General features: G+C 36.7%; 1 protein-coding gene across 2 annotated transcripts in view; it reads right to left on the minus strand.

Annotated features, from left to right (window-relative positions):
• Nucleotides 1–13,389, minus strand: part of BRIP1 (BRCA1 interacting protein C-terminal helicase 1) — a 138,282-nt gene that overhangs the window by 122,828 nt on the left and 2,065 nt on the right. For both annotated transcript variants that reach the window (XM_014531667.1, XM_014531671.1), the window contains exons 2-5: nucleotides 12,836–12,958; nucleotides 11,185–11,296; nucleotides 9,214–9,387; nucleotides 599–726 (exon numbers count right to left, since the gene is read on the minus strand). In XM_014531667.1, coding sequence (XP_014387153.1) covers nucleotides 599–726; nucleotides 9,214–9,387; nucleotides 11,185–11,296; nucleotides 12,836–12,931 — 510 coding nt within the window. In that variant the 5' untranslated portion in view covers nucleotides 12,932–12,958. The remainder of the gene's footprint in view (nucleotides 1–598; nucleotides 727–9,213; nucleotides 9,388–11,184; nucleotides 11,297–12,835; nucleotides 12,959–13,389) is intronic.

Here is a 13,389-nt window from a genome sequence, read left to right on the forward strand (position 1 = left end):
TTTAATGACATTGATTGTAAGTAACCCTATATAATATAAACCTAATATGCTAAGTGTCCACTTGTCCTTTCAACCAATCAAAGTGTAATATGCTAATGATACGCTAAGGCAGCTCAACTGCTCGCTATGATGTACACTGACCACCAGGGGGCAGATGCTCCGACCAGTAGGTTAGCTTGCTGCTGGGGTCTGGCCAATTGGGACTGAGCGAGACGAGCCGGACACAACCTGGAGCCCTCCCACGGTCCCTTCCCAGCCCCAATCGAGCACTGGTGCGGTCCCTTGGCCTGGCCTGCGCCCTCTTGCAATCCGGGACCTCTTGGGGAATACTGGAGAGCCAGTTTCGGCCTGATCCTGCAGGCCAGGCAGGCCAAGGGACCCCTTTGATGCACGAATTTGTGCACCAGGCCTCTAGTCTTTTATAATAAACTCCATTGTAATGAGTAACTAGCTAAAATTCAATTACAACAATTTACCATTTACTTTACATCTGTGACCCCACTAATCTCCACAAGGGACACTGAAAACTAGATTGATATCTGACAGCCTTGTTCAGCTATAACTAATGGGATTATTTCACTGCCAATAAACTGTTTACCTGCTGTGTAGTTTCTAAGGATCGAATTCTTTTCTTCTCTACTTGAAAATCATCATTTTCATCTCTGTATAGGGATGCCTGTTTCTTGGCAGATAATTTTGCAGCCAGCGTAGTTTTTTCAGGCGAGTCTTATAAAAGAAGTTAAAAAATCAGCATAAATAACTTACACTTATGCAGTTTTCCTAAGAAAAAATTGGAATCAAGATGTAGACTTATTTTAGAAATTAACATATTTTAAAAAATGAATTGCTAAACATGTTTAAAAGCACTTTTTTACCAGATTACTTTAACAAAATATAGCCAACATTTTGAGAAATATGTTTTCAATAAGCAAGTCCAATTTTGATTTAACAGGTTTATACTTTTGTATACCACTCCCAATGTGATTTTAAAAAATATAACTGTAAGACTCTCTCAAGAAAATGTATTTCATTTCTATAAAAATATTTCTTTACATGTCTCAAATGTCACTTTCTTACTAAGCTTCTGTTTGTTAGGATTAAAAATATAGTAAAATTAAGCTCTTATAATCTACCTTTTAATCCCACAATCCTGAAAACCCATTCTCAAGGTCATCAACCTTATAATTCACCAAATAGCATCATCCCATTTTACCAGGTGTACCAGTTAATAATGCGGATTTTGTAATCAAAGAAAACACGATTATTTCAAGAGAAACATCAAAAGTGCTTTATTCAAAGTAATGCCCATCACTAGCTACACATTTCCCCCATCTTTCAGGTAATTTGTGGATACCGTCCCAATAGAACTTTTCTTGTTTTGAGGCAAACCATTCAGAGACCCAATTTTCCACATCTTCGTGTGTTTTGAAGTGCTGCTCAGAAAGCGCATGTGCCATCGATTGGAACAAGTGGTAATCTGAAGGAGCAAGGTCTGGTGAATACAGAGGGTGAGTTAATACTTCCCAGGCAAAATCTTTTAACGTGTCTTTAACTGATTTTGAAGTGTGTGATGGTGCATCATCATGAAGCAAAATTATTTTGCCATGTCTTCTGGAACACTCTGGTCGTTTCACGATCAAAGTATGGTTCAAATTGATTATTTGTTGTCAGTACGATCAGTATTAACGGTTTCACCTGGTTTTAGAAGCTCAAAATACACTAACACCTTCCTGATCCCACCAAACACAGAGCTTTGTTGATGGTTGACCTGGATCAACCCATGATTCTGTGCATTTGGGATTCTCAAAATAAATCCACTTTTCATTGCCAGTCACAATTCGATGCAAAAAAGACTTTCTTTCGTGCCGTTGAAGCAACATTTTACTGATGACTTTTCAGTTTTCCATTTGTCTTTCGTTCAGTTGATGTGGCACCCATTTTCCTTCCTTTGAAATATTTCCCATTGCTTATAAACAATTGGAAATTGTTTGCTGAGCAACGTTTAATTTTTCTGCAAGTTATTTTTGAGTTTGACATGCATCTTCATCCAATAATGCTTTTAATTGTTTTTCGGTTGACCTGGACCGTTCTTTGTCTTGCACATCGAAATCATCACTTTTAAAGCATTTAAACCAGGGTTCACAAGTATCTTGAGATTGAGCATGTTCATCATAAGCTTCCCGAAGTATACGATAACTTTCAGCAGCACTTTTCATAATAAAGTAATGAATTAAAACTTCCCGCAAATGCTCTTTTTTTTGGCATGAAATTCGACACTTTTAAGTGTAAAAATATCTATGATGTTAACACCTTCAGCAAATTTGACATATGAAGTTTTGAAGTTTGCTGTCAATACAACAAAATAGCATACATATCAAATTGCATATATATCAACATATGTGTAACTCCATCTATTGAAAAAAATCCGCATTAATCGGTACACTTGGTATAAATATGAACACTAGGTTTTTAGAAAGTCAAGTAACATGCCAGTATCATACAGCTAGTAAGAGGCAGAGCCTGGATGTGACTAATTCCTGCTGTCTGACTCCAAAATACATAAGCATAATCTTTAGGCATAAAGCCAAACATAATAATCTGTCTTCTGGAAGATAACAAACACATTTCCTTTTTCCTTAATGTCTGTAAAACTGTTCTTAACTATCCCTAAACCAACTATACATTGGTTTCTCCCTGTCCCTAAATGTGTGTTCTTAAAAGTACCTTCCTTCCTCTTTGTTCTTCTCTATGAGTTCCCTTGAATTCACTAAACAAGCATTTATTTTATCAAGCCCAAACAATTCCAGACACCATGAAAAAGAAACAGTTCCTGGCCTTAAAGAATCTACAGACTATTAGGGCAGAAAGATCTGTAGGCAGGTCTAGTACTGTTTTCAAAAACACAAGTTTATCTGAATAAACGAAGTGAATCTATACCACACACAGCATTGGCTTTCAAGCTTTTTCTGAGGACAGTATTTTTTAAAGAAAAATTGCTTATAATTTCCAAAACAGGATGAAAGACTTAGCCAGTGATGGCGAACCTTTTGAGCTCGGTGTGTCAGCATTTTGAAAAACCCTAACTTAACTCTGGTGCCGTGTCACATATAGAAATTTTTTGATATTTGCAACCATAGTAAAACAAAGATTTATATTTTTGATATTTATTTTATATATTTAAATGCCATTTAACAAAGAAAAATCAACCAAAAAAATGAGTTCGCGTGTCACCTCTGACACGCGTGTCATAGGTTCACCATCACTAACTTAGGCCTTCTTTGGTCCACCACTATTCTTTCCCCGCTACGAGCCTTGCTTTTTCCTAAGACTCATAGGAACATCATTCGAAAATTCTAAAACCGTAATTTTGCCTTTCAGACCTAGATCGTTAATCTACACAGAATGGACTTTTCTGTATGAAGTAAAATAGGGCTACAATTTCAATTTTTTTTCTATAGGAATATCTGAGAGTCCCAGTACCACTTATAGAAAAGTCCCTCCTTTGCCCTCTACTCTGTAGGAGCACTTCTATTTAAAAAAAAAAAAACAAAAAACTTTCTGGCTATATGTGGAACTGAATGTGGGTTCTCCATTGTTTTCCATGGGTCTACACTGCACCAATACCAAAGTGTTCTAATTACTATAGCTTTATATATAGTAAGTCAGCCCATCTCAGTGGTCGGCAAACTCATTAGTCAACAGAGCCAAATACCAACAGTACAACGATTGAAATTTCTTTTGAGAGCCAAATTTTTTAAACTTAAACTATGCAGGCAGGTACATTGTTATTAACTTAATTAGGGTACTCCTAAGCTGGCCTTCGCTAAAAACGTCCTCAATCTGATTGAGGTACGTTCGCTGAGGTAGACCCCTTCCAACTCTCCCATCCACACTCGTCTTGTATACTTGTTTCGTCTATCTCCTTTCCGAAAACCGACTTCTGCGCATGGGCCACGAAGTTTCAATCACACTGTACATGCACGCCTGCACGTGGTATTTTGTGGAAGAGCCACACTCAAGGGGCCAAAGAGCCGCGTGTGGCTCGTGAGCCGCAGTTTGCCAACCACTGGCCTATCCCATAGATTAAGTCTTCTCACCTTGACCAGATTCTCAAGAGTGTCTTTGGCTATTATTCTTAGCCCTTTGCATTCCCACATATATTTTAGAAAGACATGTAATTTTGAGCTCCGCAATTTGCAGGCAAATTGGTAAAATACCCACAAAACAAACTAGCATAGTGGTTCTCAACTGGGACCATTTTAACACCCTATCCCCACACCAGGAACATTGAGCAATCTCTGGAGACATTTTTTGTTGTCAGCAAAGGCAGGAGACAGCAGGAAAACTACTGGCATCTAGTGGGTTGAGGCCTGGGAGATGCTGCTAAATATCCCACAATGCACAGCACAGTCCCACAACAAAGAATGATCCAATTCAAAATGTTAATAGTGCCCTGTTTGAGAAACCTTGCCCCAAATAAACCAAGGGGCAAATTTGTATGGGCCCATTAAAGGGTAGGGAATAGCTACCATAAACAATAATTTAGTTTTAGAAAAACTGAACTGCCATCTGCCAAAAAAGATTAACACCCAATTCATTAAAATAAAAATCATATTATCTACATATACAAAAAAGGTTTATCTTCATGTTCTTTATAGCAGAGAAGTTTGCAGGAAACTTATTGAAAAGGTTAAGTCTTTAAAATACAAAGTTATAAAGAAATGAGATATATTCAGAATATTTTTTTTAAAAAAACTCCTAGAAATGAATAAGAAACCACCCAATTCAAAAATGGGCAAAAAACCAGAATATGCAGTTTAATAAAAGGAATATTTAAAAGACCAATAAACATACTAAAAGATGCTCAACCTCATTAATCAACAGCGAAATACCAATTAAAACTCATGAGAACATGACACATGCACCAAAATGGGTAAAATTTTTAATGACTGAAAATACCAAGTGCTAAAGGTTCAACCACTTTGGAAAATATTGGCAGTAACTACTATAACTGAACATATGCATACACTATGACCAGCAATTCCATTACTAAGTATATATCTGGTAGAAAATACCTATTTGCACCAGAATGAATAAGAATGTTCAAAATTGCCCAGCTGGCGTGACTCAGAGATAGACTCATAGGAACATCATAGAGTGTCGACCTATGAACCAGGAGGTCAGGGTTCCATTCCCAGTCAGGGCACATGCCTGGGTTGCTGGCTCAGACCCCAATAGGGGGCATGCAGGAGACAGCCAATCAATGATTGTCTCTCATCATTGACATTTCTCTCTCTCCCTCTCCCTTCCTCTCTGAAAAATCAATAAAAATACATCTAAAAAAATATATATATATATATGTCCATATGTTTAAAAAAGAATGTTCAAAATAGCATTAATAACCAAATGCAGAAACCACCCAAATGTCTAACAACTATAAGATAAATTAATAGAGAGAGACCAAGATGGCAGCATAGGTAAACACCGGAGACTGCTGCCGCAAACAACCACTTCAAAAATACAACTAAAAGACGGAACAGACATCACCCAGAACCACAGGAAGGCTGGCTGAGGAGAGACTCTTCAACTAGAAGGAAAAATAACAGCACACCGAGGCTCAGAGGAGGCGCAGTGTGGAAAAAACTCAGGTGCGGAGGTGCGCGCGCAAAGCGGGCTGGTGGCTGAGAGCGCGGTTGTCGTTTTCGGTCAGGGGGGAGTCTCAGACTCTGAGCTCCAGATACGGGCGAATCGCTGGGGACTCGGACCCAAACGGGAGAAGCGGGAGTGTCTGGCATCAGTTGGAAGGCAGCTTTCCCTCCGAGGTTTGCAGCGGTTCCGGGGGTTCTGAGAAGCAGAGCCTCTGGGAACAGGACTGAGGGCACCATAACGGCTCCCTCCGCCCGCCCTGTTGAGCCCGCCCCGCCCAAGCCCTGCGCAGAGCCATTTGCCGGATCGCCTCAGGCAAAGGCTAGATTAGCACCTCCCCAGAGGACAGAAGTTTTCCGCGGCAGACACAGCTGATTCACACAGCCAGTCGGCCTGGTGGTCAAATCCCTCTAGTATTAACTACAACAATCAAGGCTCAACTAGAACAAGACTGCGCACAAAGACCACTAGAGGGTGCACCAAGAAAGCATAAAAAATGCGGAGACAAAAAAACATGACAGAAATGGAGGATATAGAGCTAAAAAACGCAATTTTGAGGGCTTGCAATAAACTTTTGGAGAGCCTCACGAAAACTAATGAGACCCTCGATGCTATGATAAAGAAACTAGAAATTAAGCATACACGCTCTGAAATAAAGAATATTACACCCAATAGCAGACCAGAGGAGCGCAAGAATCAAGCCAAAGATTTGAAATGCGAAGAAGCAAAAAACACCCAACCGGAAAAGCAAAATGAAAAAAGAATCCGAAAATACGAAGATAGTGTAAGGAGCCTCTGGGACAGCTTCAAGCGTACCAACATCAGAATAATAGGGGTGCCAGAAGATGAGAGACAGCAAGATATTGAAAACCTATTTGAAGAAATAATGGCAGAAAACTTCCCCCACCTGGTGAAAGAAATGGACTTACAGGTCCAAGAAGCGCAGAGAACCCCAAACAAAAGGAATCCAAAGAGGACCACACCAAGACACATCATAATTAAAATGCCAAGAGCAAAAGACAAAGAGAGAATCTTAAAAGCAGCAAGAGAAAGAGACTCAATTACCTACAAGGGAATACCCATACGACTGTCAGCTGATTTCTCAACAGAAACTTGGCAGGCCAGAAGGGAATGGCAAGAAATATTCAAAGTGCTGAATACCAAGAACCTACAACCAAGAATACTTTATCCAGCAAAGCTATCATTCAGAATTGAAGGTCAGATAAAGAGCTTCACAGATAAGGAAAAGCTAAAGGAGTTCATCACCACTAAACCAGTATTATACGAAATGCTGAAAGGTATCCTTTAAGAAGAGGAAGAAGAAAAAGGTAAAGATACAAATTGTGAACAACAAACATGCATCTATCAACAAGTGAATCTAAGAATCAAGTGAATAAATAATCTGATGTACAGAATGAACTGGTGATTATAATGAATCAGGGACATAGAAAGGGAATGGACTGACTATTCTTGGGGGGGAAAGGGAAATGGGAGATGCGGGAAGAGACTGGACAAAAATCGTGCACCTATGGATGAGGACAGTGGGTGGGGAGTGAGGGCGGAGGGTGGGGCAGGAACTGGGAGGAGGGGAGTTATGGGGGGAAAAAAAGAGGAACAAATGTAACCTGAACAATAAAGATTTAATTAAAAAAAAAAAAAGAAAATTAAAAAAAAAAGATAAATTAATAAATTGCAGTATATTCATAGAAGAAAATAATATATAGCAATAAGTACCACTATATGCAATACACAAATAAATCTCATAGTACAACATTAAGCAAAAGTAGATGGATATAATTTCATTTCTATAAAAAGGCAAAGCTCACTAATGGTGACAGAAGGGAAGATAGCAATTACCTGTGGAAAGGTGACCAACGAAGAGGATGAGAAGTGTTGGTCATATCCTATTTTTTATCTAGATGGGAGTACATTAGTGTGTTTACTTTGTGAAAATTCTTCAAACTATACACTTAGAATTTGTGCACTTTTATGTATTTAGGTTACATCTTATTAAAGAATTTACTTGAAAATATAAAGAGAGTATCAGAATACAACCATGATTTATGCCATCTGATTCTTCAAGAGAAAATTCTACATACTCTAACTCACAATAATGTTAAAATGAAAGTTGTAATTGACAACTGATTTTTTACAAAGGCAATGCAGTGGACAAAGGATAGCCTTTTCGATAAATGATGCTAAATAATTAGATATCCATATGAAAATAAATGAACTTGGATCCATACCTTGCACCATATTAAAAAATTAACTCGAAATGCATCTTAAACCTAAAGTAAACCTACAACTACATTTTTTTAAAAAACATGTACTCAAAATATATAAAGAAACTCTCAAAACTTAACAGTTATTTCACCAAAGAGATTGAAACTTAAAAAAAAAAAGGAACCAAACAGAAATTCTGGAACTGAAGAACTGAATAAATGAGATGAAGAAAGAACTAGTCAGCTTAGGAAATAGAGCAGACCAGATGGGAGAAAGAATTAGTGATACTGAAGACAGAAATCTAGAATTACTCAGGTGGAAGTAGAGAGAGAATCGTGAGTTAAAAAAAAAAAAGATTCAAGAAGTATCTGACTCATTAGAAGGAAAAATATAAGAATAATGGGGCCCTAGACGGTTTGGCTCAGTGGATAGAGTGTGGGCCTGCAAACTGAAGGGTCCTGGGTTCGATTCTGGTCAAGGGCAGGTACCTCGTTTGCAGGCTCAATCCTGGCCCTGGTCGGGGTGCATTCGGGAGGCAACCAATCGATGTGTCTCTCTCACATCAATGTTTCTCTCTGTCTCTCTCCCTCCTTCCACTCTTCATAAAAACCAATGGGAAAAATATCCTTGGGTGAGGATTAACAACAGTAACAAAAAAAAGAATAATGGGTATACCAGAAGAAAAGAGGAAGAAGGAAATGAAGAGCCTATTCAAACAAATAATTGATGAGAACTTCCCAAACCTATAGAAAGAACTGGGTCCTCAAATCCAAGAAGCTAACAGAACATCTAATTATCTCAATCCAAAAAGGCTTTCTCCCAGGCACATTATATTAAAACTGTCAAAAACTAACAACAAAGAGAGAATCTCAAGGCAGACAGGGAAAAGAAGATGGTAACCTATAAAGAAGATCCCATTAGAGCATTACTGTATTTTTTTAGTAGAATACTAACCTCAGAAGATCAGGCAAATTTATCAAGAATAAATGAGGCGGATTAGAGTTTGTCTTACAATACAAATTAATATGTTTTATGAAATTCTACCATATAATTAATAATATTGCCTACAAATAACATCAGTCTCTGAACATCATTTATTCTGCCTTGCCTTCAAAAACTAATTTAAGCTAGCAAAATGTCTGAATAAATGAAAAGTCAAGCCCAGAATAAAATAATCCAAGGATTTCTGACCACTCTATGAATTATCTAAAATAATTGCAGAGAATATATGTAGAAGTACATAATCAATTATGCTAACCAAATTTATCTAAATAAGGTCTCATAACAGCAATAAATAAGGCTTCTGTTACAGATACTAACAGACCCCAGCAAAATATGAACTACCTTGACAAGGTGATGAAGTGCCATTTCTTTCAGAAGGTGGTGTACTTGGACTATTGAAATGATGTGAAGTTCCTTGGTTCATGTCATCGTTTGTAAAATTCTTTGAATGGCATGTACAACAACATGACAATGATACTTCAGCTTTTTTACTTAAGCTTTCATCCATTGGCTTTCCTAAAAAATAAAAGAACTTCTATTTATAATATTTCTAATTTTTTTTAACTCAATCTTTCTATGCAGTTAGGGTAAGCAAACACCCCAATTTGCCCAGGATTGGGAGCTATCCCAGGATGCAACACTTTTTGTGCTAAAACTGAAAAAGTACCTGGGAAATCTGGACATCAAATTTGGGACAGCAAAGAAACACTTATGCCAGAAACATGTAGAGAAGTTATCGTGTTATTTACATAAGTTATTAAAATCTAATTATAAAAAATCAATAATGTAATAAAGGCACAACAATGCAAGTATTAATTTATATTGAGATTTATTAAAATATCAATCATGGAATAAAGACCTAAAATATCTTAATTACTGTTATTTCCCTTAATCAAGAATTTGAAAGTTCAATATGTTAAATAATAATGTAAACACATAAGGGTAAATCATTCCCACATTATACTTCTATTTCAAACAGAAACATGTTTCATCATGTAGCAATTATGATACATGTATCAAAATACACTTTAAAGTCAATATTCAAATTAAATAAAACAGGTAATTTTTAATACTTTAATATAATACAAAATTGCAATATCTACATTATGTGCCTGTGTGTTTCAATATACAATTCATAGATATAAAAAAAGCTGAGTAATTTATTTTCTCTAAAGAGTACTGACATTATTTTCCTCTCTATACTACAGAAATACTACTAATTCTATTTTCCAGAATCTCATTAAAATTTTAAGTTAAGATAATCTCATTTTCCCCCAAAGATTAATTTAACATCAGAAAGAATCAAAACGGACAACCAAAAGCTTATAAAATATTTACTTTTCATTTTTAATATTTAATAATGTTATCAGTAACACAAACATTTCCTTTTAAAAAACATTATATATTCATACATATATACATGCACATACACACACACACACACATATACATACATATACATACACACCCATGCTTACTTTTAAATTCTGCTAACACTTTAGGTCAAAGCAATCTAATTATGTAACTAAAATGTATACAAGATGGTACTTCAGATTCATTATGTGTATTAGACAGTCTCATAAAAGTAAATATTACTAGGCATTTTTTTGCAAATAAAGTAAATGTAATGAAAAATAATATAGATTCATACAAACAATTTTACAACAAATGCTTATCTGGTACCCAGACAAGTAGAAAGATCAACTAGAATGTTTTCCTTTTTATATATTCCATGTTTTAATGTTATGAGAAATGGACAGATAAGCAAATATACCACAGGATTTACTCAAAAAATAAACAAAACACACACACACACACACACCTACACACACACACACACACAATTATTCCTATGATGGCATCATGACAGACCCATTTCTTGCATCTTTTACATAAAAATTATAATTAACTATAATAATAAAAGTGTAATTGCTAATTAGACCGGACAGCCGGACAACCGCCGAGGCTGCGAGGGCTGAGGCAAGACACCGCAGCTGCGAGGGCCAAGCCCCTTGCACGAATTTCGTGCATCGGGCCTCTAGTTTTGATAATAATAAGCATGCCAAGATTCTTATATATACTCTGAATCATCAAATAAAAAACTACATTATGTTCAAATTTGTTTGGGGATTAATTGAACATATTTTGCCATATTGAAACTCCTTTGGAAGACATAATAACATCATAAAGAAAGATCTTAAAAGAGAATACTAAGTTAGCTAGAATACAGATGAATCATTCTGAATTAAAAGTACTTCATTATATTTTTTCAGGTCCCAATAAGCAACCTGAAGATAGCAATCAGCTACTTACCACTAAGAGATTGTTGCCATGCTAAAGCAGAACAAAGTAAGGCTAAGCTTTTCCCACTTCCTGTAGGGCTTTCCAACAAACAATGTTGCTTACTGTTTAATCCTCTGACAATCTATGGACACAAAAACAATTAAAAAAATCAATAAACAATTTCTTTCATTAGGGTCTCTCTCCATCAGAAGGAAACATGCATAAGAAAGTTCATAGCAACACTGTTTATAATTGCAAAAGAATGTAAACAATTCAAATGTCTATCAGAGGGATAATGTACCAAAAAAAATTCTGGTATTCATATAATGGAATCCAATAAAGCAATTAAAATGGATTAACAATCAACAGGGTGACATCTTTTTTTTTTTAGTATATTTTTATTAATTTCAGAGAGGAAGGGAGAGGGAGAGAGAGAGAAACATCAATGATGAGAGAGAATCATTGATCGTCTGGCCCCTGCATGCCCCAAACTGGGGACTGAGCCCGCAACCCAGGCATGTGCCCTGACTGGGAATCGAACCGTGACCTTCTGGTTCATAGATCGACCACTGAGCCATGCTGGAAAGGCCAGGGCTACATCTTAAAAATAATGTTGCCGTAACCGGTTTGGCTCAGTGGATAGAGCGTCAGCCTGCGGACTCAAGGGTCCCAGGTTCGATTCTGGTCAAGGGCATGTACCTTGGTTGCGGGCACATCCCTAGTAGGGGGTGTGCAGGAGGCAGCTGATCGATGTTTCTCTCTCATCAATGTTTCTAACTCTGTATCCCTTTCCCTTCCTTTCTGTAAAAAATCAATAAAATATATTTTTAAAAATAAAAATAAAAACCATCATTCTCCCCTTTAAAAAAATAAAAAAATAATGTTAAGCAGCCCTGGCCAGTATGGCAAAGTTGGTTGGAACATCGTCCGGTACACCAAAAATTGGCAGGTTCAATTCCTGGTCAGAGCACATACAAAGGTTGCAGGTTCGATCCCTGATCAGGACGTGTGGGAGGCAACTGATAGATGATTCTCCCCGTCTCTCCCCTTTCCTCTCTCTAAAATCTATTAAAATAATAATAATAATGTTAAGAAAAAAAAAATCAAGTTCTACAGAAAGAGAGGTATAGTATGATATCATTGTGCAAAGTTCAAAAATATGTAAATTAACTGGATACATACATAATAAATGTATTAAAGCAATGCTAGGAAAGAAAAAGAAAAAATTCAGGATACTAGTAATCCTGTTATTTATAAACAAGGTATAAAGCAAATATGGCAAAATATTAAAATATAACAAAGTCGGAAAGTTGGTAAACTAAAGTTTGTTTCCATATGACTGAAATATCTTCAAAAAATTACGGTAGGAACTAGAGTACACCATGTGGAAGACAATAAATACTTTGTAAAAAGCAGTAATTCTGTAAAGTAAAAGTTCCAAATGAGCTGAGAACTTTGTTCAGAATGTTCTCCTTTGCCTCATAACTAACCATGGACACATACAGTTTAGCAGGGATCAGTAATATTTTTCCAAAGGTTAGCTGTTCTTCAATGAACCCAGCAAATGTTTTCAATCCATTTACTATCTGAGAAAATAAACGTAGTCACAGACTCAATGTATGTTATGACTTACAGACATAGATATCTTAGTAACTTCAAATAACTGCTGAAAAATACTTACAGAATTCATCATAGCAAGCTGGGATGGATAAGCTTTACAAGGAAAGCTAATCTTCACCCCACCAATGGTATATTCAGACCACGCTGAAGACATCATACTTTCTTGTTTACTTCAGATTCCTAACTGCAACACAAATGAAAATCAATCTTGAAACAATGCCATTCAAAGAAAACCAGATACCCAACACTAAGACAGAAATCTGGAAATAAAAATTGGAATAAGTATATAAACAAAACAAATGGAAGTGAGATAATTTCCTGGCCTTATATATCACCGCACTTGAGAGCACGTCTTGGAATCTAACACACCTGGTTGTGTATCCCTACTTGGCCAAAGCTGTGGGCCAGGAGTTAGGAAATAAAGGTTCTAGATCAGACTGTGACAACTCACACATGTACCTTGATCATGTCTCTTCATTTCTCGCCCGTGGTCGGCAAACTGCGGCTCTCGAGCCACATGCGGCTCTTTGGCCCCTTGAGTGTGGCTCTTCCTAAGCCTTAGGAGTACCCTAATTAAGTTAATAACAATGTACCTAACTATATAGTTTAAGTTTA

The sequence above is a fragment of the Myotis brandtii genome, unplaced genomic scaffold, assembly GCF_000412655.1.
Source record: "Myotis brandtii unplaced genomic scaffold, ASM41265v1 scaffold120, whole genome shotgun sequence".
NCBI classification, from domain to species: domain Eukaryota; kingdom Metazoa; phylum Chordata; class Mammalia; order Chiroptera; family Vespertilionidae; genus Myotis; species Myotis brandtii.